Raw genomic sequence first — 21,987 nt, 5'->3', positions numbered from 1 at the left:
CAATGGCGGAGGAGAGTCTTGGAGGACCACCTCGGAGGACCGTGAAACAGAGCGCCTCGTTGTGGCTCGGGGCACAGGCGTTTGCAGTGGGACAGCGGGACGGGGGCGGATGCGGAGTTGGTGGGAAGTGAGCGGCTGCTGTACCAGAGCCGAGGAAGGGTGATCGCCCGCCCCTTTCCCCTGCGGTACCTGCAAAGGACGGTGCTTTTTGCCTTCGCTTTAAAGAGACACGAATCACCCCACCCCGACCCCTCTCAGCCTGAGGGAAGGGGACCGGGTGGCGACCCTAACCCGACCTGTGAGTCTATAGCAGGCGGAGGGGAAGCCGGGCCGGGCCGGGCCGCGCCGGGCATAGCACAGAGCGACACAATAAATCTGCCGAGGAGTGGGAGAGCGCAGCGACTGAGGATGTAAAGGAAACGGCTCCGAAAGACCGGGATTCGGGACGGACACTCTTGGAAAGGCCGGGGATGGGGCAGCAGCAGGCCCGCGTTGGCGGAGCTGCTGGTGTTGGTGCGGTCGGGGAGGCAGTCCAGCCCGGCAGGGGTAGGGTTGGCACTTCGAGGCCCGGGCACGGGGCAAGGAGGCGAGACACAGCAGCCAGGAGTAACGACGCCGCCTGTAACATCTTCAGTCACCATGGTAAGACTTGCCGCTGTGTGTACAAAGTATGTGGGGACCGGGCGCTAATCATTTAATTGCAGCACAAATATAGACAAATCCTTTCCCCATTGTTTTTAATTCCGTGACTTTCTCTCTTTGCTGTTCGTCGGTTGGTGAGAAGCGGTAACATCTCGCACGAACATTACGGTAGCTCACCTCACTAAGTGATAGCAGTAATCCCAAATCAGCGCAGTGCATGTTCCGAAAAGAATTATTTTATTTCCAAATTTGGGACACTGCATGTCGCACCTTTTGGATAGTCATCGATTTTACTTGGGTTTATTATTGGGACGCGCACACGATTACAAATCAGTGCAATTTTCTGCCGAACGAAAGTCAGGGTTTAATGAATTGATTTAAATTGTAGTCCGGATTACCCTGTAACATTTTCAGTACTATAAAGTGGTATTCGCACACCACCCTGCCATCACCAAGGCCTCCCAGTTCCATCACTAGTAATGCGGCATTCTGCCCTGAACCAACTCATATGTGCCACTGTTACTTCTAGACTTGGCGATTCCAGTCTATTCTTACCTAACGTCTCATGTTGGACCCATTCTCATTGACCTGTTCTTTCGTGCTTACTAACCTACGCGAATGTAGACTTACAGAATACCTGGAGTTTAAAATGGTTATCCTTCTTTGTAAGTCTCTGTGTGATTTGTCCGCTCACTGTCTATAGCATCCAGCCCCATCACTGTGTCCCTGACCTGTTGAATGTCTCTAGGAGAAAGTGAGGACTGCAGATGCTGGAGATCTGAGCTGTTGAATGTCTCTGGCTATAATCACTGCATCCTTTCTGGTCATTCCCTAAACTGTCTGGCTTTACATTCAAAACTGCATTATCATTTGGCTTATGTATGCACCATTACCATGTTCCTTATAATTGACCTCTTGCACCAAACTAATGACCATTCTTTGAATATGTCTTTTTTGGCTTTTTGCCAAATTTTAGGTTGTGTATTCTGGAACATTGTGTGATGTGAAAATGTGTGGAATCAATACATGTTCTGTAGATTTTGTTAACATCCTTGAATTATTGAGATAAGAGCATTCCATTTTTTTTGTTTTTACATGGTGTAAATGTTTTTGAATGTTCATTTGTGAGCAGCTGAGAGTACCTTTTGAGGTGGAACAGTTACCATCCAGCTGATAGTGGAATGAAATTACGGAATGTGATGAACTGAGAATAAATGTGAAGCCTGAAAAGGGCAATGCTTCTTGTGTTTGTCCAAGAAACTGAGCTAAGGCATTCAGACATTGTGATTTTGGAGAAAGACCAAGTGGATGTACTTAAATTATATGTTACTGGGTCTTACTGAGTCTATCCAGTGGGTGTTTGTGGTTTGCAGGACCACTTTCCTTGCAGTAACTATTATTTTCAGGAAGCCTCTGAGATATCCAATATTTTTTTCAATGTTGTAATTAGCCTTGGCTAAATGTATAATCGAGAAGGTTGTGCTTCAAATGAACTGCAATTTAATAAGCATTTGAGTTATAAAAGAGTAGTATGGGTCTAAGAGTCCCAGGATCACAGCAATCCATAATTGCATTTTATATTTGTATCTAAGTATCTTTTGCTGCTGTATTTCATCTAATTTATTTAGGAATTTGTATCTTAAGTCTGATTTTATCCCCCATTTCTTCTTCTCCTAATAAATGTCAACTAACCTTGCTTGCAAATCTCCATCAATTTTGTGAATACAAATCCGCAAAGCCAATTGCTAGCTGTCTCATTTGCTGATTTTAAGATTACTAGTCCACTGATTTAGATTAGATTACATACAGTATGAAAACAAGCCATTTGGCCCAACAAGTCCACACTGACCCTCTGAAGATAATCCACCCAGACCCATTCCACTACCCTACATTTACCCCTGACTAATGCACCTAACATTATGGGCATTTTAGCATGGCCAATTAACTCGACCTAACATCTTTGGACTGTGGGAGGAAACCCGAGCACCCAGAGGAAACCCACGCAGATATGGATGGAATGTGCAAACTTCACACTGACAGTCACCTGGGTTAGGAATTGAATCCGCGTAACTGGTGCTGTGAGGCAGCAGTGTAACCACTGAGTCACCGTGCCGCCCCTACTGCAGAGAGGATATTTCTGATCATGTGCAGCATTATTTGACTTTCTACACAAGTGCGAAACAACTTTGTGCTGACTCTTCAGTACAATTAGCCCTGAAATGCTTCAGAAAGGACCAGTCTTGCCTTGGTGGCTCAAAGTCTACTATTTGACGGATGGCGCTTGATGAACGGAACTGGTTAGTGACTTGCCATATTTCCTTTCTGTTGATTAAAATGTTTGCTGATGGATCTTGCTCAGAAAGGTTGCTGCGTATGGGGGGCTGAGATAAAAAGCATGCTGTTGAACATGTCAGCATCACATAGTGGTTAGAGAGTTACAGGATGGATGGTTGCAGCCAACCCCTCATCAGTTGGTGGATATTTGGTAGAGTTATGTTGTCAAAGACAGGAAGTCAGAGGATGGGTGTTGTGTAGAGGGTTACAGTAATGATGTGTGTTGTTGCATTTGAGAGTGTCGGTAATATGGGTGTTTGATGAAACAGCGTTCAGTATTTGCTGCAGAGTATAGTCATATAAGTGATGAGGTTTTGAAGTTCTGATATTAGCAACATATGTAGATACAAGAAGTTTGTTTTGTAGGATGTTTCTGATTTTGACTGCTTCAGTTGTTTTCTTGCGACATTTGCAGTGGACAAGGTCCAATCTCGAGTCTTTCCCAATATGTTGGATAGCTCTCACCTTATAATTTCTGGTCATCCATGTAAATACATACAAAAACAGAAATTGGAAAAGTTTGGCAGGTTTGGCAGCATCTGTGAAGAGAAATCAGAGTTAGCGTTTCAGGTCTGGAGGAAGGGTCATTGGACCCGAAACGTGAACTCCGATTTCTCCTCACAGATGTTGCCAGATCTGAGCTTTTTGAGCAATTTCTGTTATTTCTGATTTACAGCTTCTGCAGTTTTTAAATTTTTTTTTATTTAGCATGTAAATATGCAGTTTTGATTCAGTATGAGCCACCATTTGCTCCAACAATCCATTAGCTTTGTAATGTCTTCATTAAACGTCGTATTCAAAATGCAGAAGAATGACACTCAAGTGGTGCAACCGATGTTAACTATGTAGATGAACTTGCAAGATGATGTTGTTGGGGAGTCTTTTGTACATTTGTTGAACAAGGTTTGTTTAGTACTGAGTTGCATGGCAGACTGTTCAGTTGTTTTTTCAGTACATTTCAAGATGCACTCTGACTTCTCTTTTGCGAAAAAAAAACTTGAATAAAAACTGTTGCAATCCAGTTTGGAAATATTCAGGACAGTTTCAGGAGCAGACCATGCTACCACACTATTGGTCCATAGCATTATATTTATCTTCAGGTTCTTCAGGAAACCATACTCAATGCAGATGATGAGTGTCAATGCATGGAAACAAGTAAGCGATGCAGGCAAATATTTGGATGGTTTATTATTATGCCATTTTAAAACAATTGAATTGATTGTTGGAAGAAAGAGATTGCTTTGCTTCGCAATGACTGGATTGCTGCATTTGGATTCTTGAATAGAAAATTGTTTGCGCAAGTTCATATCTATCAGTTTGACATAAGGCAGTTCTGATCTTGTGCTTTGGAGGGAGAAATGGCAGATGGTTGTAGTACTTCTTCTAGTTAAGATTGCTGAGAAAGTTACTGTGATAAGGGTTCACTGCCATCATAATTCATCCTTGTACAAGAGCAATAGAAATAAGCAGAACAGAAGAGTCGAGGGGAGTAGACTTACTAGTCAACAAAAGTAATAGAGTCGAGAGTGTGGTGCTGGAAAAACACAGCAGGTCAGGTAGCATCTGAGGAGCAGGAGAATCAACAGTTCGTGCATAAGCCCTTCAACAGGAATGAGGCTTGTGTGTCAAGGTGGTGAAGAGATGAATGGGAGAGGGGTGGAGCTGGGGGGGGGGGAAGGTAGCTAAGAGTGCGATAGGTGGATGAAGGTGGGGGTAATGGTGATCAGTCAGAGAGGAGGGTGGAGCAGATAGATGGGAAGGAAGGTGGACAGGTAGAGGTGCTGAGTTAGAAGGTTGGATCTGGGATAAGGTGGAGGGGGAAGGGTGATGAGCAAACTGGTGCAATCCACATTGGTCCCGTGTGGTTGGAGGATCCCAAGACAGAAGATGAAGTATTCTTTCCCCAAGGTGTCGGTGGATAGGGTTTGCTGATGGAGGAGGCCCAGCACCTGCATGCCCTTGGCGGAATCGGAGTGAGAGGGGAAGGGGGAGTTGAAGTGTTCGGCCATGGGGCAGTGGGGTTGCTTCATGCGTATGTCCCGGAGATGTTCTTTGAAGAGTTCTGCAAGAGTAGGCGTTGTGTTTCCCCAATGTAGAGAAGACCACATCGGGAGCAACGGATACAGTAAATGACGTGTAGAAGCGCAGGTAAATCTCTGTACATGGAAGGCTTCTTTGAGGTCTTGGATGGAGGTGAGGGGAGGTGTGGGCACAGGTTTTGCAGTTCTTGCAGTGGCAGGGGAAGGGTGGGTTGGTGGGGGTGGGGGGGGGGGGGGGAGGGGGGAGGTGGACCTGTTAAAGAGAGTACTGGAAGGAATGGTCTTTAGGGAATGCAGATGAGGTGGGGAGGGAAATATATCTCTGGTGATGGGGTCTGTTTGTAGGTGGCAGAAATGGCGGAGGATGGTGGGGTGGAAGGTGAGAGCCAGGAGGATTCTGTACTTGTTGCGGTTGGAGGGGTAGGGTTCGAGGGCAGAGGTGCGGGAAGTGGATGAGATGCACTGGAGGGCATCACATGATGATGCCTTCCTTTGAGGAGGGAAAATTGCTGTCTTTGAAGAAAGGAGGCCATCTGGTGTGTTCTGTGGTGGGACTGGTCCTCCTGGCGCAGAGGATGTGGCGGAGGTGGAGGAATTGGGAATAAGGGATAGGATTTTTACAGGAGGCAGGGTGGGAGGCAGTTTAGTCCAGGTAGCTGTGGGGGTCAGTGTGTTTGTAGAAGATGTCTGTGTTGAGTTGGTCACCATTGATGGAGATGGGGAGGGAGGTGTCTGAGGTGGTCCAAGTGAGCTTAAGGTTGGGGTGGAATGTGTTAATGAACTTGAACTGTTCAACCTCCTTGTGAGCGCACAAGGTGTCATCAATATAACAGAGAGAAAGGTGGGGAATGGTGTCCGGTGTAGCTGCGGAAGATGGCCTGTTCCATGTACCCAACGAGGAGACTGGCATAGCTGGGACCCATGTGGGTGCCCATGGCTACCCCTTTGATCTGGAGGAAGTTGGAGGATTCAAAGGAGAAATTATTGAAAGTGAGGACCAGTTCATCCAAACAAGAGTGTCAGTGGAAGGGTATTGATGGGGACGTCAGGAGAGGAAGAAACTGAGAGCTTGGAAGCCTTTGTCATGGCGCATAGAGTTGCCATAGAGACTGGATGTCCATGGGAAGATGAGGTGTTGAGGGCCAGGGAAACTAAAGTCTTGGAGGAAGTGGAGGGCATGGGTGGTGTCCCCAACATACATGTGAAGTTCCTGGAACGGGCGAATAGGACAGTATTAAGGTATGTGGCAATGAGTTCGATGGGGCAGGAGCAGGCCGAGACGATAGGTTGGCTGGGATAGTCAGGTTTGTAATCTTGGATAGGAGGTAGAACCAGGTGGTGCAGGGTTCCCAGACTGAGGTTGGAAGCTGTGGGTGGGAGAACTCCCTGAGGTGATGAGGTGGTGTACGGTCTGGGAGATGGGAGTAATGGGAAGATGGGTTTTTCAAGCAAACATTTAAAGCATATACTGATGACAAATGACAATTTATTTGACTTGGGTTTTAGCTTCCAATTCTCCTTGGAGAGCAGATTGATGCAGGTAGCAATGAGGCAAGGCAAACCAATGCTGGTAAAACTAACCACAGTTTATTTGGAAGAAGCTCAGTTTGTTGTGGACTATATTTAAAACTTGTATATAATGATATAGGAAAGTAGGCTTGGTGAATCAATTCCTAGTGAAGGGCTTATGCCCAAAATGTCGGTTCTCCTGCTTCTCAGACGCTGCCTGACCTGTTGTGCTTTTCCAGCACCACATTCCTGACCCTGATCTCACTTTCTCCTGGTAAATCACTCATTCCTGATTCCCAGTGTTGGAAGTGGGCAGACCCTAAAGGCACTGATTTCAATTATGGTAGCTTGAGGGGCTCTTTACAGTTCTGAGTGAGAGGCACAAAAGGCTTTTAAGGTTTCCAGATTTTGGCTGATAGAATCTGTAGTAAGAATGTGTTGTCTCAGAAGGTGCTATTGATATGATCGAGAGAGCTGACCGTTGCAAAGCTCATGAGTTATGAACTTGATGTTGAAACATTTTTCGGTCATGTTCAGCACTCTGCAGAAAACAAGGTTCAAATTGGGTAGGACTATTTTGCATACGTGTTTACAGTGAAATGACTGGGCAATCTGCATCATCTGGCAGATGATCCTGTGTGTGGGGTGGGGTTAGAGGTGGAAGCAAGTTGTCTAAATGCCAATAGCAATTTGCTGTATTCGGTGTTGGTTAGCAGGAGGGGCTTCGATCAGATGGTTTAAACTGATGAGTTTAAACTGCCTCCGGATGAGATCTACCCAAGTGCTTCTTACTTGGATGATGTAATTGAGTTTATACTGACAAGCATAGACCTGATTTTTAGATGAATGTGGTTTTTGTTTGCTCCAACTGGGACATATTTTTCTAAGATTATTTTGCTTAGCTCTGCATTGACTCCTGTAGATTATTTAGTATTTCGCACATGTAAATTTTCAGGTAGCTAATTAGTAAATTAGGATAGGTTATGCTCAATTTTGTTGATGAGTGAGGATTTTATTACTAAATCTATGACAAATGTAAATCTTCAGACATGTGCTCAATTGCAATTCATAATCTGCATCTGTTCATTGATTTCACAGTGACTTAAAGCAGTGATATCGTCAGTTGCCCAAGAATAAGCCAGTCTCTGTGAATGTGTAAGAACAGCAAATGTGTAGTGCAATTATGTCCTTGCTGTTAAAATTCCCCTATTCCACCTTCTCCACTAGAGGCAAAGCATCTGATCCCACGGAAAAAAAATTATGCAAGTCTGCACAGACCTAAATGGGTGCCATTTGTTTTCTGAGCACAATGAATGGATGTTAGAGCCAATGACATCTTTGAACAACATTTATGTTCTCACTTAACAGTGGGTAACTTAGATAATTACAAGTTGTCTCTTTCTGCCACCTCCAATAGTTATATGGATCTACTGTTACCTCCACAGTCTTAAACGCAGTCTGAACCTGTTTTGTATCCATGGAGGATTGTGTCGTAACTCAACTGCCAGGGTAGCTTTATCGTCCTTGTCTCTTTGCATCCTGGAAGCTTTTCTCTTCATTACTTCAAAAGTGTTTGTATATGTGTAGAACTGTGTAACCAAATTTTCAGTTCAGGATTTTCTATTTTACATGGGCAGTAAATAGATTTCCTCAGCTGTGGCTATAACTGAGACATGTTTAGCTATGAACCTTTGGAATGGCTGGCAGTTTTGAAGCAGTCCATCATAGGTTGACACAGCAAGGTGTTGAATGCATAATGTGACTGTGCATATGTGCAGGAAAAGGGGAGGTATATACATTTAATTTGCCCTCTGAAACGGCCTTGTAAGCCATTAGTTGTGTTTAAGAATTTTTGGTTCAAGTCTTTTTACAAGAAGACTGAAAGATGGGCTATAAATGCCAGCAACACCTACGTTCTATGAATGAAACAAAAAACATAAAAACACATCATGTTGCCAGGTTTCTGGACCACAGCCTGGGATACAGAAGTGTTTAATTAGATCCCTGTAGTATTCCTTCCATGTGAGTAAGCTTTGAGGCACGACATAATTCCTTCCCAATGGCAGTGCTAAGATTGAGAAGTCTATGATTTAGGAAGTGGTGATATGCTTGGAACTGTGTTCAAACAAAATAAAGAATTAATATTTACTTTGTACCTTTCATACCCTACCTCTGTTCCAAATTCTTCAGCCAGTGATTAATTTTGAAGTGCAGTTGTTCATATTTTGTGAGTAAACATAACATAAATGACCAGATGATATGTTATACTCATGATGGTTGAGGAGTGAATTTTAGAGATGTCAACCTGTATTTAGCTAAAAGTCACAACACCAGGTTATAGTCCAGGTTTAACTGGAAGCACTAGCTTCCGGAGCGCTGCTCCTTCATCAGGTGGTTGTGCGATTAGATTAGATTACTTAGTGTGGAAACAGGCCCTTCGGCCCAACAAGTCCACACCGACCCGCCGAAGCGCAACCCACCCAGACCCATTCCCCTACATTTGCTCCTTCACCTAACACTACGGGCAATTTTGCATGGCCAATTCACCTAACCCACGCATTTTTGGACTGTGAGAGGAAACTGGAGCACCCGGAGGAAACCCACGCAGACATGGGGAGAATGTGCAAACTCCACAGTCAGTCGCCTGAGGCAGGAATTGAACCTGGGTCTCTGGCGCTGTGAGGCAGCAGTGCTAACCACTGTGCCACCGTTTAGAGTAATAATTCTATAGGATCCTTTATATTCACCTGGAAGCAGGTCATCGGTTTAACACCTCACTGATAGGTTGGTACCTCCACCTTAAATAGCATGGATAATATATGCAAGTCCTGAATTGCAGCTTGAATGCATATCCTCTTGATTTAGATTCAGACAGGACAGAAACAAGCTAAGCTGTTTCAGGTTAAAACAAGTCTCTATGAAGACCTGTTGAAGGAGTCTTGTGATACCATGGTAGTGTCCTTGCTGCTGAGCCAACAGACCTGGGTTCAATTCCCAACTTCTCCAGAGGTGTTTAATAACATCGCTGAAGAGGTTGATTTGAAAAAATGAAATAAAAATCTGTTGATTAGGGCTAGTGATTTGCTGTGGTGTCTCATGATTAGAGAAACCATATGAATCTTATATTTATCAAAGCATAAATTCTCATCTTCCAAAGGAGAGAAAATATGAAATTGAGGCACAAGTAAACAATTCAGCTTCTGGAGCCTGCTGTGCCAAGCACTGATATCATGGCTGATCTGTTTTGAATTCCATTTTTCCATCAATCCCAAACAACATTCGATTCCCCTGCCTCGCAACCACCTATCCAACTCTGCCTGAAAAATATTTAATGACTCTCTACCACTTCTATATTCTGTGGCCACGAGTTCCAAAGTGTCTCAACCCTTTGTGAGAAAAACATTCTTCTCTTTGTTTTGAAAGGGTAATTCCTAATGTTAACACAGTGTTACCTTGTTCTGGATTGCCCTATAAGAGGCAGCATCCTTTCCATGTCCACCTTGCCAAGATAATTCGGGATCATGTACTCTTCAATCAGGTCACACCGCACTCTTCTGAACTGATCAGAAGTGAGCCCAGCCTGTTCAACCAATCTTCGTAAGGCTCAGTGCAGATATCTTGTTGGGTAACCTCCTCTGAACTGCCTCCATTTTGTTTTCATCTTTGTTAAATAAGGAAATCAAAAGTGCATTTGAGTATACAGTATTCAAGGTATGGCCCTATTAATTCCATTATAACTGAAATATCACATCCTTAGTTTTATGTTCAATTCCTTTCATCATAAAGGACAGCATCAGACTTGCTTTTATCATAGTGCTGCTTCAGCATATGACCTTCATGGTGGCTCAGTGATTAGCACTGCTGCCTCACAGCACCAGAGATCCAGGTTTGATTCCAGCCTTGGGTGACTGTCTGTGTGGAGTTTGGACATTCTCCCCATGTCTACGTAGGATTCCTCCCACAGTCCAAAGAAGTGCAGGTCAGGTGGATTGGCCAGGCTAAATTCCCATAGTGTTAGATGCATTAGTCAGGGTAATTCCTGGTTCCAAAGGGAGCACCAACATAACTAGCTGCAAGAATGGGATCCAGCTCACGAATCTTGTGCAAATGCCATTTTTATTTGTCCAAAGGACATGGTGCCTGGATTTTGGAAATAGCATAAGGAGGTCACATTGAGGGAAGTGGTTGTGAGGGGACTCAGGTTACGCTCAATGCCAGGAAAGAAAGTACTCACTGGAGAGTGGGTTGAGAGTGGCAGTTTGAGCCAATAGCGGAAGACGAGAGTATGCTCCACAAGCTACTGAACTCGCCACAGAGAGTGATCACGAGGGATGCAGCGACGCCAGCGAAAAATGGTAGTAAGTACAGCCAGTGAGGGAGGGACTAATGTGGGAGAGTTCAAGCAGACTTGGACTACAAATGGCTTCTAGATCTGAGTAGTGGGAAAAATGCCTGGTGGATGGAAAACAAAATGGCAAGCCAATTTGGGGTAATTGGACCAATTTGAAGAAGAGTCAGAAAATTGGAACACTTTGATTAATGGTGAGGTTATTCGCTGAGGATATCGTAGTGTCTGTTTTCTAAAGTACCATCAGGAGAAAGACCGTCGCAATTCTAAGGAGTTTGGAACAGCCAGAGAAATCTGCGAAGACATTCCAAGAATCATGTGAAGTGTTAAGAAAGTATTTCACACCCAAGCTACTGATTGTGGAATGTTTTCATTTTTGCAAACAGGTACAGCCTTTGGAGAGTGCACTGCCCAGTTAGTGGTCACTTTAAAGAGGCTAGCAGAACATTGTGAATTTGGAGGGTTCCTCCAATGTATTTTGCAGGAGGGTTTGGTTTCTGAGCGCCAACATGAAGACTTCTAATGGAAACTAGTAAAAAGGAGAGATTTGAATTTCAAGGCAACTTTCAAAATTGTTACCTTGATGGATATGGCCATAAGCAAGGCAGTATAGTTGAGTGACAATGCCTGACTCCATCAAATAGAGGAAACTTGGCAGATTGTGGGACCAATCACAGAATACTGCTGATGTAGCAAGAGTGGCTGCAAGGAGTCAATGCGTTGTGCTCGCAGCCCAGTACTGCAGGTTAAGTATGGGGTTATGATGCCTGAAATTGCTGGGTATAACCCATATCGGAAAAGGGGAATCAGACAGAAACAACCCTGAGGGATAAGATATTGAGTACATGCACCAGCCAGTGAGTAGACAGGGAGTCAGTCTGTGGAAGAATCCGATGTCAAGAGTTTCAGTTAAGCATATTGTCGGTATAGGGTGAAATTTATCATTTCTGGGTTCTTCCCAAGTAGAGGGGAAGACACTTAAAAGTGGAAGTGCATATGGGCATAGTGGTCTCCTTGATGCCTGGATCAGTCTTTTGGGTGAGTTGAGGACACTACCATTGAAGCCTGCCAAGGTGATGACATGCAGAACAAGTGGTGCAACTGAAGGGTTATTTGCTGGTCAAAGTACAGTTAAGGGACCAGTGCACAGAATTGCCACTTTACTTAGTAAAAGGGCAATACCCTGCCTTATTCGGATGCTTCCGGTTATAAAAATTGACCAGGGACTTAGTTAATAACTGGCAGACTAAAATATAAATTTGCAAGAAATCATGGGCAAGGACAAAGATGTCTTCAAAGCATCCCTGGGGGAAAATGAAAGGAGTTGAAATTAAATTGCAGCTGAAGCCAGTGGCTGATCCTGGGAGTCTGAAGGTAAATCTGGTACCATCTGCCTTTTGGCCTCCAGTGGAGGCGGAATTGTAACGGCTGGTGAATCTGAGTGTTAGACCCAGTAACCAGCAGTGAATGCCATCATTCTGACCTTAAAGAACAGATGGCACGGTGATGATGAATGATGACTTTAAGGTCTGAGTCAACCCAGCCCTGTGTGAGATCAATACCCCCTTCCACTTCTTGACAGTACCTCGACTCTGGTTCGATTCCATCCTTGGGTGACTTCTGTGTGGAATTCTCCATGTCTGCATGTCCTTCTCAAGGTGCTCGGCTCTCCTCCCACAGCCCAAAGATAGGCAGGCTAGCTGGATTAGCCGTGGGAAATGCAGGATTGTTGGGATAGGGTAGACAGATGGGTCTGGGTGGGATTTTTGTTTAAGGATTGGTGTGGACTTGATGGGCTAAATGGCCTGCTTCCACACTGTAGGGGTTCTGTGATTCAGTGATTCAAATTGCCCACAGGACAGTTGAGAGTCAACCATATTGCTCTGGGTCTGGAGTTACATGTAGGCCAGACTGGGTAAGGATGGCAAATTTCCTTCCCTAAAGGACATTAGTAAACCAGATGGGTTTCTGACAATTGACAACTGTTTCATGCTCCTCATTAGACCCTTCATCCCAGATTTGTTTTTTATTTAATTCATATTCCATGCTGGGATTTGAAATAAATTCACAGACTATTACCTGGGTTTCTAGATTAATAGTCTCGTGATAATATCACTAATTGTGATAGAATACAGTCCACATTTTGGTTGAGTGCACCACCAAGAACACTCAGAGGGAGAAAAGAGCTCAATTCACTACCCACCACCATCAACATTCATTCCTTTCATCTCTGACGCGGTGGCTATCTTTCACATCCATCCTGACTGTTCCTTCACTGTCATGGGTTAACACCCTGGTTGAAAGCATTGTAGATATGTCGATGCTTCAAGGACTGCTGCAGTTCAAGGAAGTGGGTCACCATCACCATTCCTAAATTAATTGGGATGGGCCATAAAATGCTAGCTTGATCGATGATGTGCACGTCACATGAACAAATTTTTAAAACAAAAAATTGTAATGTTTGCACCTAGTACGGTAAGCTAAGGCAATCACCAATCTACCTCAGCAGTGAACTTTGAGTCCGTTCAATAACAGTATTGTTTTTACATTTCCCATTCTTGGACAAACCTACCTGTGCCTTCTCTGAGTGAGATTAGCAATTGTTTTAATCCAATTTGTCTCCAATTATAGAAACTTTAAATTGAAGAAAATAATTTTTTCACATTAGAGGTTGGACCTTTGTTAATTTCTGCCCAAAGTGAGTTAGATACTGAGAAAAATACTTAAATCTCAACAGAAATATGAACATAAGCTTCAACCTTAACTTTCACATTTAACTTGGTTACTGTGTTTGACTTGATTTTTGATTCCCCTTAAGCATGGGGCTGATAATTGTAGCAAATTTGGGTTGTGTTTGAAATTGCATTGTGTTGCCTGTATTTTCCCCAGGAATTTTCAATAGAAACGAGCCTTGCACATATCATTCCCATAGGATGGCATGTTACAGACGGTTTTCTTCACACTGGTAGACCTTTTCTCCTGTAATATGATATCAGCACCTTAATTGTAATTTCCACACTAAAGCAAACAAACAAAGAATGTTTTAGTTTAATTCCTCCTTTTTAATAAAATCTTGATGTCTAAGAAATTTGTGCATTTAACTAGTGCTATTTGAATGTTATTGTCATGGTTGGACTGCCTTTTAATATCTAAGCTGTTTATGAATTTTTAGTATAATGTCAGAGAGATTAAGGCATAAAACGTGTATCAGTTGTGATTTATCCAAGTTTGAACCCTGTACTTCAAGACAAATCATCCATTTTGTGGGAAGGGATGGGAGGGAGGTAGTAGTAGGGTAGTCTGTGCAGTAACAATAAAAATGAGCTTTTTGGTTTGTCGAAGGTCAAATTGCATTTGAAACATTCATACAAAGTCACATGAATGATTCATTAGAGAACATTATAATTTGAGTGTGCTTTACTTTGATCATATGGTACTTTATTGAAAAGCTTTATTTGCAGCCTTTTTACAGACATAAAATCCTGAAGATTTACTTAGACATCCATGGATTGGAGTATTGAATGAGACAATGACATAAAAAGGCTGGACAGATTTCATAAAATGTTTGTGATACTTGAGTAGTTTGCCATTATTGCAACTTCTAGCATACCATAATGGAACAGTGTTCCAAGATTTTTTGATCTGAAAATGTTTGGTAGCCAAAGACAGTTAACCAAGAGGAAACCAAAGTTGGTATTTTGGACTTGGTCTTACGTAGTAATAGCAATGAGAACAAGTGATTTGAAATGGAAAATCAATATTGAGTGCACAAAGAAACTTTGCACTCAAGGTCTAGGTGGACACTTGAAACGAAGGTTGAAATGATAGTGGAACATGGCGTGTTGCAGAAGAACATTCAGCATATTTTATCACAAATCTTTTAACTGATGATTTGTACCTCATTCATGGATATTCAGTTTGAGGTATGTGAATTCAGAAAAGAACATGATAGCTGCCCCTCCATCTAATCTGTAAAAATTGTTATCTTCAAATCTTAATGTTTATTCCAAGCTTGAGGCTAAATAAGACTGAATTTATGTTATATTATTAAAATTGGTGTCAAGCAAGAATGACTTGCATTTATAAAGTATCTTGTAAGTTTTTAGGATATGCAAACGTATTTGAAAGCTAATGGTTTACTTTTGAAGCAGGCAAGGTGTAGTTGGCAAACTTGGCAGCTAGATTGTGCTGAGCTAAATTCCCAAGTATCCATGAAGTAGTCTTTCCGTGAATTTTTTTGGCGTTGTGTGAGGGGTGAATAAATGTTGTCCAGAATATCAAGAAGATCCTCCTGTCTACTGCCATGACTCTCTTGTACAAACTAAACAAGTGGGTTCTTGGTTTCAGATCTTGGCCTCAAGAAAAATCAACATTCCTCAGTCCAAAGATGAAATGCCACTTGAGATATTGTACTGAAATCTGAGAATGAAGTTGAATCTACAGCTCTGATTTGGTAGAGACTCAATGAGTCAAGTTGATCAGAGTCATAGTGTGCCACAGCATGGGAAACAGACCCATCAGTCCAATCAGTCCATGCCGACCACGTTCCCAAACTAAACTAGTCCCACCTACCTGTGTTCAGCCTATTTTCCTCCAAACTTTTCCTATTTATGAACCTATTCAATGTCTTTTGAACATTATAACTGTTCATGCATCCACCATTTTTTCTGGCAGCTCATTCCACACACGAATCACTCTGTGTAAATAAGTTGTCCTCATGTCCTTTTCAAATCTTGCTCTTCTCACCTTTAAAAATATGCCTCCTAATTTCGAACTGCCTCACCCTTCAGGAAAAGACATTTGTCATTCACCTTATCTAAGCCCCTCATAAACCTCAATAAGATCGCCCATCAACTTCCTAGCTTCCAGTGAAAAAAAATCCCAGCCTTTCCAGTCTATGTTTAGAGCTCAAACCCTCCATTCCCAGTACCATCCTGGTAAATATTTTTTCAACCCTTCTAGTTTAATAATATCCTTCCGTAACAGGACAACTAGAACTGGACACAGTACTCCAAAAGAGGCCTCACCAACATGCTGTACAACTTCAAGATGATGTCCCAACTCCTATACTCAAAGGTCTGAGTGATGAAGGCAAGTGTGCGATATGCCACCTTAAACCACCCTGTCTATCTGTCATGCAAATTTCAAAGAACTATGTAGTTGAACTCCTCTGTTTCTCTGCACTATGACACTATCCAGGGCCCTACCATTAATTGGAAAAGTTTGATCCTTGTTTTTATTACCTAAATGCAATACCTCACATTTGTCCAAATTAAACGCCATTTACCAATCCTCAGCTCATTGGTCCTTTGGTTGAGGTCTCTTTGTAATCTTAGATAATCTTCTTTACTGTCATTTTAATCATCAAGTTCAGGCGTGTTATGGGGCAAATCTGGGGCAAATGGATTTGAACCTGAACCTTCTGGCCCAGTGGTAGGGACACTCTCACAGGATGACAAGACCCATCAGTTTTTTGGCTGTATATTGAGACAATTTTGTTATTGCGATGATGTTCACCAAATATTCAGCATGACTTTGTACTGAAGTGGGAGACGCATGGGCAGGGTGACACTAGGCACATGGACACACTAGATGGCCACTGAGCCATCAGTGGGCCACTTGACACAAAAGATGGCCACTGACCACAATATATAGAGAGACAACAGAGAAAATACAGAAACTGTTTGGGGCCACCAGAATGCCAGCACAATGCACTCACAACCTAGTTGATTAGTTTAAGGCAGGTGGGGGGGAATGCACATGAGTAACGTACACTGCCCGCTGAAGTGTCTGGGTCCAGCCAACACCTCTTATAGAAATGCTAACAGCTTGATACAGACTCGATAAGAAATGCTAATAGCCAGGGCTGCAGTAATTGTCCTTCTCGGGAAAAGTGATTAGCACCCGTTACTAGTGCTATGGACTTCTGTGCAGACATTGAAACTGACAATGTCTGCCCTGAAACTCAACAACCGCGCTGAAATTAACAAAGTCTGCGTTGGAACTGACAATGACTGTATCAATACAATCAAAAGATTCTGCAATGATTACCATAAACAAACCGTGTTACAAAGACAATTAATGTCATCACTGCCCTATTTTATACAAGATGGATAAAAGTATCTTAACATATGCTCCGGGTTGAGAGAAGAATAGCAGCTGACCGCTGCTGTTGGTGTCTTTCTCTTCTCCGGGGCTCGGTATTTCCTTGTGCAATAAACTGTCATTGAACCCCGACTCAGAGACTGGTATTTTCCCCATAATAGTACAACAGTTATGAATAACATGGTTGAGTCCTGTGATGAAGCATGTGTTATAAAAGTGGGCAGCATGGTGGCACAGTGGTTAGCACTGCTGCCTCACAGCGCCAGAGACCCGGGTTCAATTCCCGCCTCGGGCAACTGTCTGTGTGGAGTTTGCACATTCTTCCTGTGTCTGCGTGGGTTTCCTCCGGGTAGGTGAATTGGAAATGCAAAATTGCCCAAAGTGTTAGGTGAAGGGGTAAATGTAGGGGAATGGATTTGGGTGGGTTGCTCTTCGGAGGGTCAGTGTGGACTTGTTGGGCTGAAGGCCCTGTTTCCACACTGTAAGTAATCTAATCAGGGAGTAAACAGCAGTGCCTTTGAATCTACTTTTTTTAAATTCATATTTCTAAATAGAGACAATTGGATGAGGGCTAATGTGCCAATGGCTGTTCTGAAGAAGTCAAAGTAATTCTGGGGCATTGACTTAAACACACCTGTTCCTACAAGAATTATGACAGTAGTCAAGTGTCTGATATACCCCTGTGGTGTTAATGAAATAAGATGTATGTACTCTGGAGTTCACAATAGGCAGGAAAAAGGGAACAAAGCCATCAGTTTTGTTTAAGTTAGAGTTCAGAAAAAAACAAGAAAAAAAGGAAGAGATTTTTCCAGCTCAGTTCAGAGGAAACCAGTCACTGTGGCAACATGTTTTTTTCTAGTTGTTAAACCATCCAACCTGGAGAATTTTGAATAGAATTCTTCAGATTGTTATAATTTGAAAAAAAAACCAATGCTGATGGAATTGTGAAGGATTCATGCAATCTTGGGATGGACTGAAAAAAACTTGTCTCTCTCTTTTTCAAGAAAAAGAAAAAATTAGTTAAATAGAACTGTAGGGTAGAGATACAAGTATAACTTTTTACTGGACTGAGGCCTTTGTCATGGATGGTGTTAGGAAATGGATTAAACTTCATTTTCAGGTTTGTCTTAAGGTCTTTCTACCTCTAATATAAATGTGGGTTGTTTTGTGTAATAATTTTATATTTGGTTACTGAATAAGATCTGCAGCCTGTATAAATATGTTCCAGTGACTAACCATTATGATAACTGACTAAACGATAAAATTAAACTCATTATCTATCAAGTCAGTGTTCATTGTGGGCTCTGATTTGTCCAGTTGTACCATCAGCTAGGATCATAATAGTCCATATTATTTTGCTCAAGTGGCCAGGTTCTTTGTTTGTCTTTACTTTGCTTGTATGTTTTATTTCACATCATTGCGTGTTCGCGAGTTTTGAGAAGATTTGTAGCTTAGGTTGAGGTTCTGAATATAAGTTTGCTCGTTGAGCAGAAAGGTCTGTTCTCTGATGTTTCATCACCATACTAGTTAACATCAGTGAGTCTCCGGTGAAGCACTGGTTGTATGGTCCGCTTTTTATTTGTGTTCAGGTTTCCTTGGGTTGGTGTTGCCATTTCTGTGGTGATGCCATTTCCTGTTCTTTTTCTCAGGGAGTGGTAAATGGGATCCAAGTCAATGTGTCTGTTGATAGAGTTCCGGTTGGAATGTCATGCTTCTCGGAATTCTTGCACATGTCTCTTTGGCTTGTCCTAGGATGGATGTACTGTCCGAGTCGAAGTGGTGTCCTTCCTCATCTGTATGTCAAGATACTAGTGAGAGTGGGTCATGTCTTTTTGTGGCTAGTTGATGTTCATGTATCCTGGTGGCTAGCTTTCTGCCTGTTTGTCCAATGTAGTGTTTGTTACACAACTTGCAAATGACATTAGTTTTGCTTGTTGTCTGTATAGGGGCTTCCAAGTTTATTAGCTGCTATTTCAATGAGCTACCACACTCTGCAGCATAGAGGAACTACAAAGAGCATAGGAAAACTACTTAGACAGTGTATTCAAAAAGAATGGGTACCCAATGAACACAGTCTGCTGATTTTCTCAGCAACAAACTCAAGCGAGCAGACAAAATGCGTCCAGAAACCCTAGCCATTTTCCTTCTACATCAGAGATCTTGGAAATGACTGCCAGATGACACAGACCTCTTAGCATCATGGTAGTCCACAAACCCACCAACACACTAAAACAGCAGCTAATGAACTTGAAACACCCTGTCCAGACAAAAAGCAAAACTAATATAATTTACAAAATACCGTGTAAGAACTGTGACAAACAGGCATAAAACTAGTTGCCAGGATACATGAACATCAAATAGCCACAAAAAGACATGACTCTCTCTCACTAGTATCCCTTACATACAGATGAGGAAGGACACCACTTCGACTGGGACAGCACATCCACCCTAGGACAAGCCAAACAGAGACATGCACGAGAATTCCGAGAAGCATGGCATGTCAACTGGAATTCTATCAAAAAACACATTGACTTGGATCCCATTTACCACCCCCTGAGAAAAAGAAGAGGAAATGACATCATGGGAAATTACATCACCAACCCAAGGAAACCTAAAACATAAATAAAAAGTGGCTCACAACACCAGTGTTTCACTGGAGGCTTCAGACGTTTCCTCACCATATTACCTAGTATGGTGAAGAAACGTCTGAAAACAAACCTTCCAGCTCAGCGAGCGAACTTGCATCTCTCATTGCTTGTCCAGTCCTGTTCTTCGCTCATGTCATTACTTCTGAAGTTGCTGGAAGTAATCGGGAGAACCAACCTTGGCCTTTTCTTTCTCCACTTAGATCTTTGAGTTCTGGCTGGAACGAACTAATTCAGGAGAGTATCTGAGGCTGCACTCAACTGCATTATAGATGCTTATTTTGATTTCTAATGTTACCAAAGAGCTCCTCCAGTGTAGTTTAAGGATATCCCATTCTCAAATTGCAAACTCTGTTCATCTTGCTATATATTAGAGAATAATTGATTCTCTGCAAAATAGATTGGTGTACATATGAGAAGGATTTCAAGGCAAGAACTTGAATTGAAGAATTCAAGTGATGAAAACAGCTTGGATAGAGAACAAGTAATTTTAATTGTTAGCTGAACCCTTCTCTTGGATTTTGGTTTAGAATTTAACAATTAAAATGAAGCCATCACTATTTTGTGAGGGTTTATTACTAGGCTGGATTACTACACTGATTGCAGACTCAATATTTTTGAATCCTGCTCATCGAGCCACTGCAGGATTAACTGTTCTCATGTTGGTTGATAATCTGTAGTCGATGAAGGTTTAGGAGATTTTAAAAAAAGCACAAAAATTTCAAGATTTCTAACCACATTCTGGCATGATAATTTAACTGAAATATATTTTGATTTAGGATTGTAAAATGTCAGCCGCCTTTAACTTGTGTAACTTGCCTTGTGTATGCATGATCATATATAGATCACAGCAGCTTTTCTCATGATTCAAGAATTACCTGTAGGGAATCGCTCTGCCAATTTATTTTGTTTTGATTGTTACTTTTATTTATTAAAAAATCAAAATAATAGAACAAAGAATAAAACCATGTAAAATATAAAATTGCATTTCTTTTCTTAAATAAAATACAATGGCACTGTACATTTTGTTTGGTGTGTGAATGATGTAAAATGTGGAACAAAGTGGCCTTTCTGTCACTATTCCTTGGCACTTTGCAGGCAAGATGCTGACTCTCTCAGCTTGATTTAGGCTTGGATGCAATTTAATTTCTGCTCAATGTGAAGCAACATTTTTTGGTTCCCAGGCAGTTAATTGAATCATTAGACAACTTAAATAAATGAACAAAGTTTACAATGTTGAGAAAAAGCAGATGTTCCTCCTTGCTCTCTTAGTTGAAAAATTCAAGTGAGTGAAACCCTGTCGATGTTCATGATGTTGCACTCATCGAAGTCAGCTGACAGTGGGCGGCACGGTGGCACAGTGGGCGGCACGGTGGCACAGTGGTTAGCACTGCTGCCTCACAGCGCCTGAGACCCGGGTCCAATTCCCGCCTCAGGCGACTGACTGTGTGGAGTTTGCACGTTCTCCCCGTGTCTGCGTGGGTTTCCTCCGGGTGCTCCGGTTTCCTCCCACAGTCCAAAGATGTGCAGGCCAGGTGAATTGGCCATGCTAAATTGCCCATAGTGTTAGGTAAGGGGTAAATGTAGATGTAGGGGTATGGGTGGGTTACGCTTCGGCGGGGCGGTGTGGACTTGTTGGGCCGAAGGGCCTGTTTCCACACTGTAAGTAATCTAATCTAATCTATAGTATATGACCACACATTGTGACCACAAGGCAATTCAAGGGGCCTATAGCACAAATGGTGACCATTCAAATTGTTTGATTATATCACTCCCTGCTCTTTTCCTCACGTATTGTTAATGTGTGTTTGTCTTTCAGCTCATAGAAAGGTACAAGACAAAAACAGACCCCTTAGTCCAACTGTTCCATGGCAACCAGATATCCTAAATTAATCTAGTCCCATTTTCCAGCATTTGGCCCATATCCCCCTCAACCCTTGCTATTCATGTACTCATCCAGATGCCTTTTAAATGTGTAATTGTACCAGCTTTCACCACTTCCTCTGGCAGCTCATTCCATACACGCACCATTTTTGTGTGAAAATGTTGCCCCTTAGGTCCCTTTTAAACTATGAGTGTATTCTTTAAAAATGTGGTATGGTTCTCGCTTCTACCCTTGTTGATTGGAGCAGCCATTATGAAATGTTCAATGTTTGTTAGTTTGAAGCAATAACGAGTTTGTTTCTTCTATTAAAGTACAAAATGATTTTTAGGCACGAAAGGACAATGATCTCTCAGCATAGTATGCAGTGATTCTTTTTAAAAAACAGTCATAGTCCACAGAAATCGGTGGAGCTCTGGATAATGAGGAAAATTCTGAAATGTTACAGCAAGATACAGATCAGTTGGAAAGTTGGGTGGAGAA

The 21,987-nt window shown here is 42.3% G+C and overlaps 1 protein-coding gene across 7 annotated transcripts in view; it reads left to right on the top strand.

Annotated features, from left to right (window-relative positions):
* The first annotated feature begins 63 nt into the window (after positions 1–63).
* abl2 (c-abl oncogene 2, non-receptor tyrosine kinase) overlaps positions 64–21,987 on the top strand; it is a 145,560-nt gene continuing 123,636 nt past the window's right edge. For all 7 annotated transcript variants that reach the window (XM_072573676.1, XM_072573673.1, XM_072573677.1 and 4 more), the window contains exon 1: positions 64–642. In XM_072573676.1, the coding sequence (XP_072429777.1) occupies positions 471–642 (172 nt within the window). In that variant the 5' untranslated portion in view covers positions 64–470. The remainder of the gene's footprint in view (positions 643–21,987) is intronic.

This window comes from Chiloscyllium punctatum, chromosome 7, assembly GCF_047496795.1.
Source record: "Chiloscyllium punctatum isolate Juve2018m chromosome 7, sChiPun1.3, whole genome shotgun sequence".
Classification (NCBI taxonomy): Eukaryota; Metazoa; Chordata; class Chondrichthyes; order Orectolobiformes; family Hemiscylliidae; genus Chiloscyllium; species Chiloscyllium punctatum.
The sequence above is the reverse complement of the archived record's forward strand: the minus strand, read 5'-3'. Positions and strand labels throughout refer to the sequence as shown.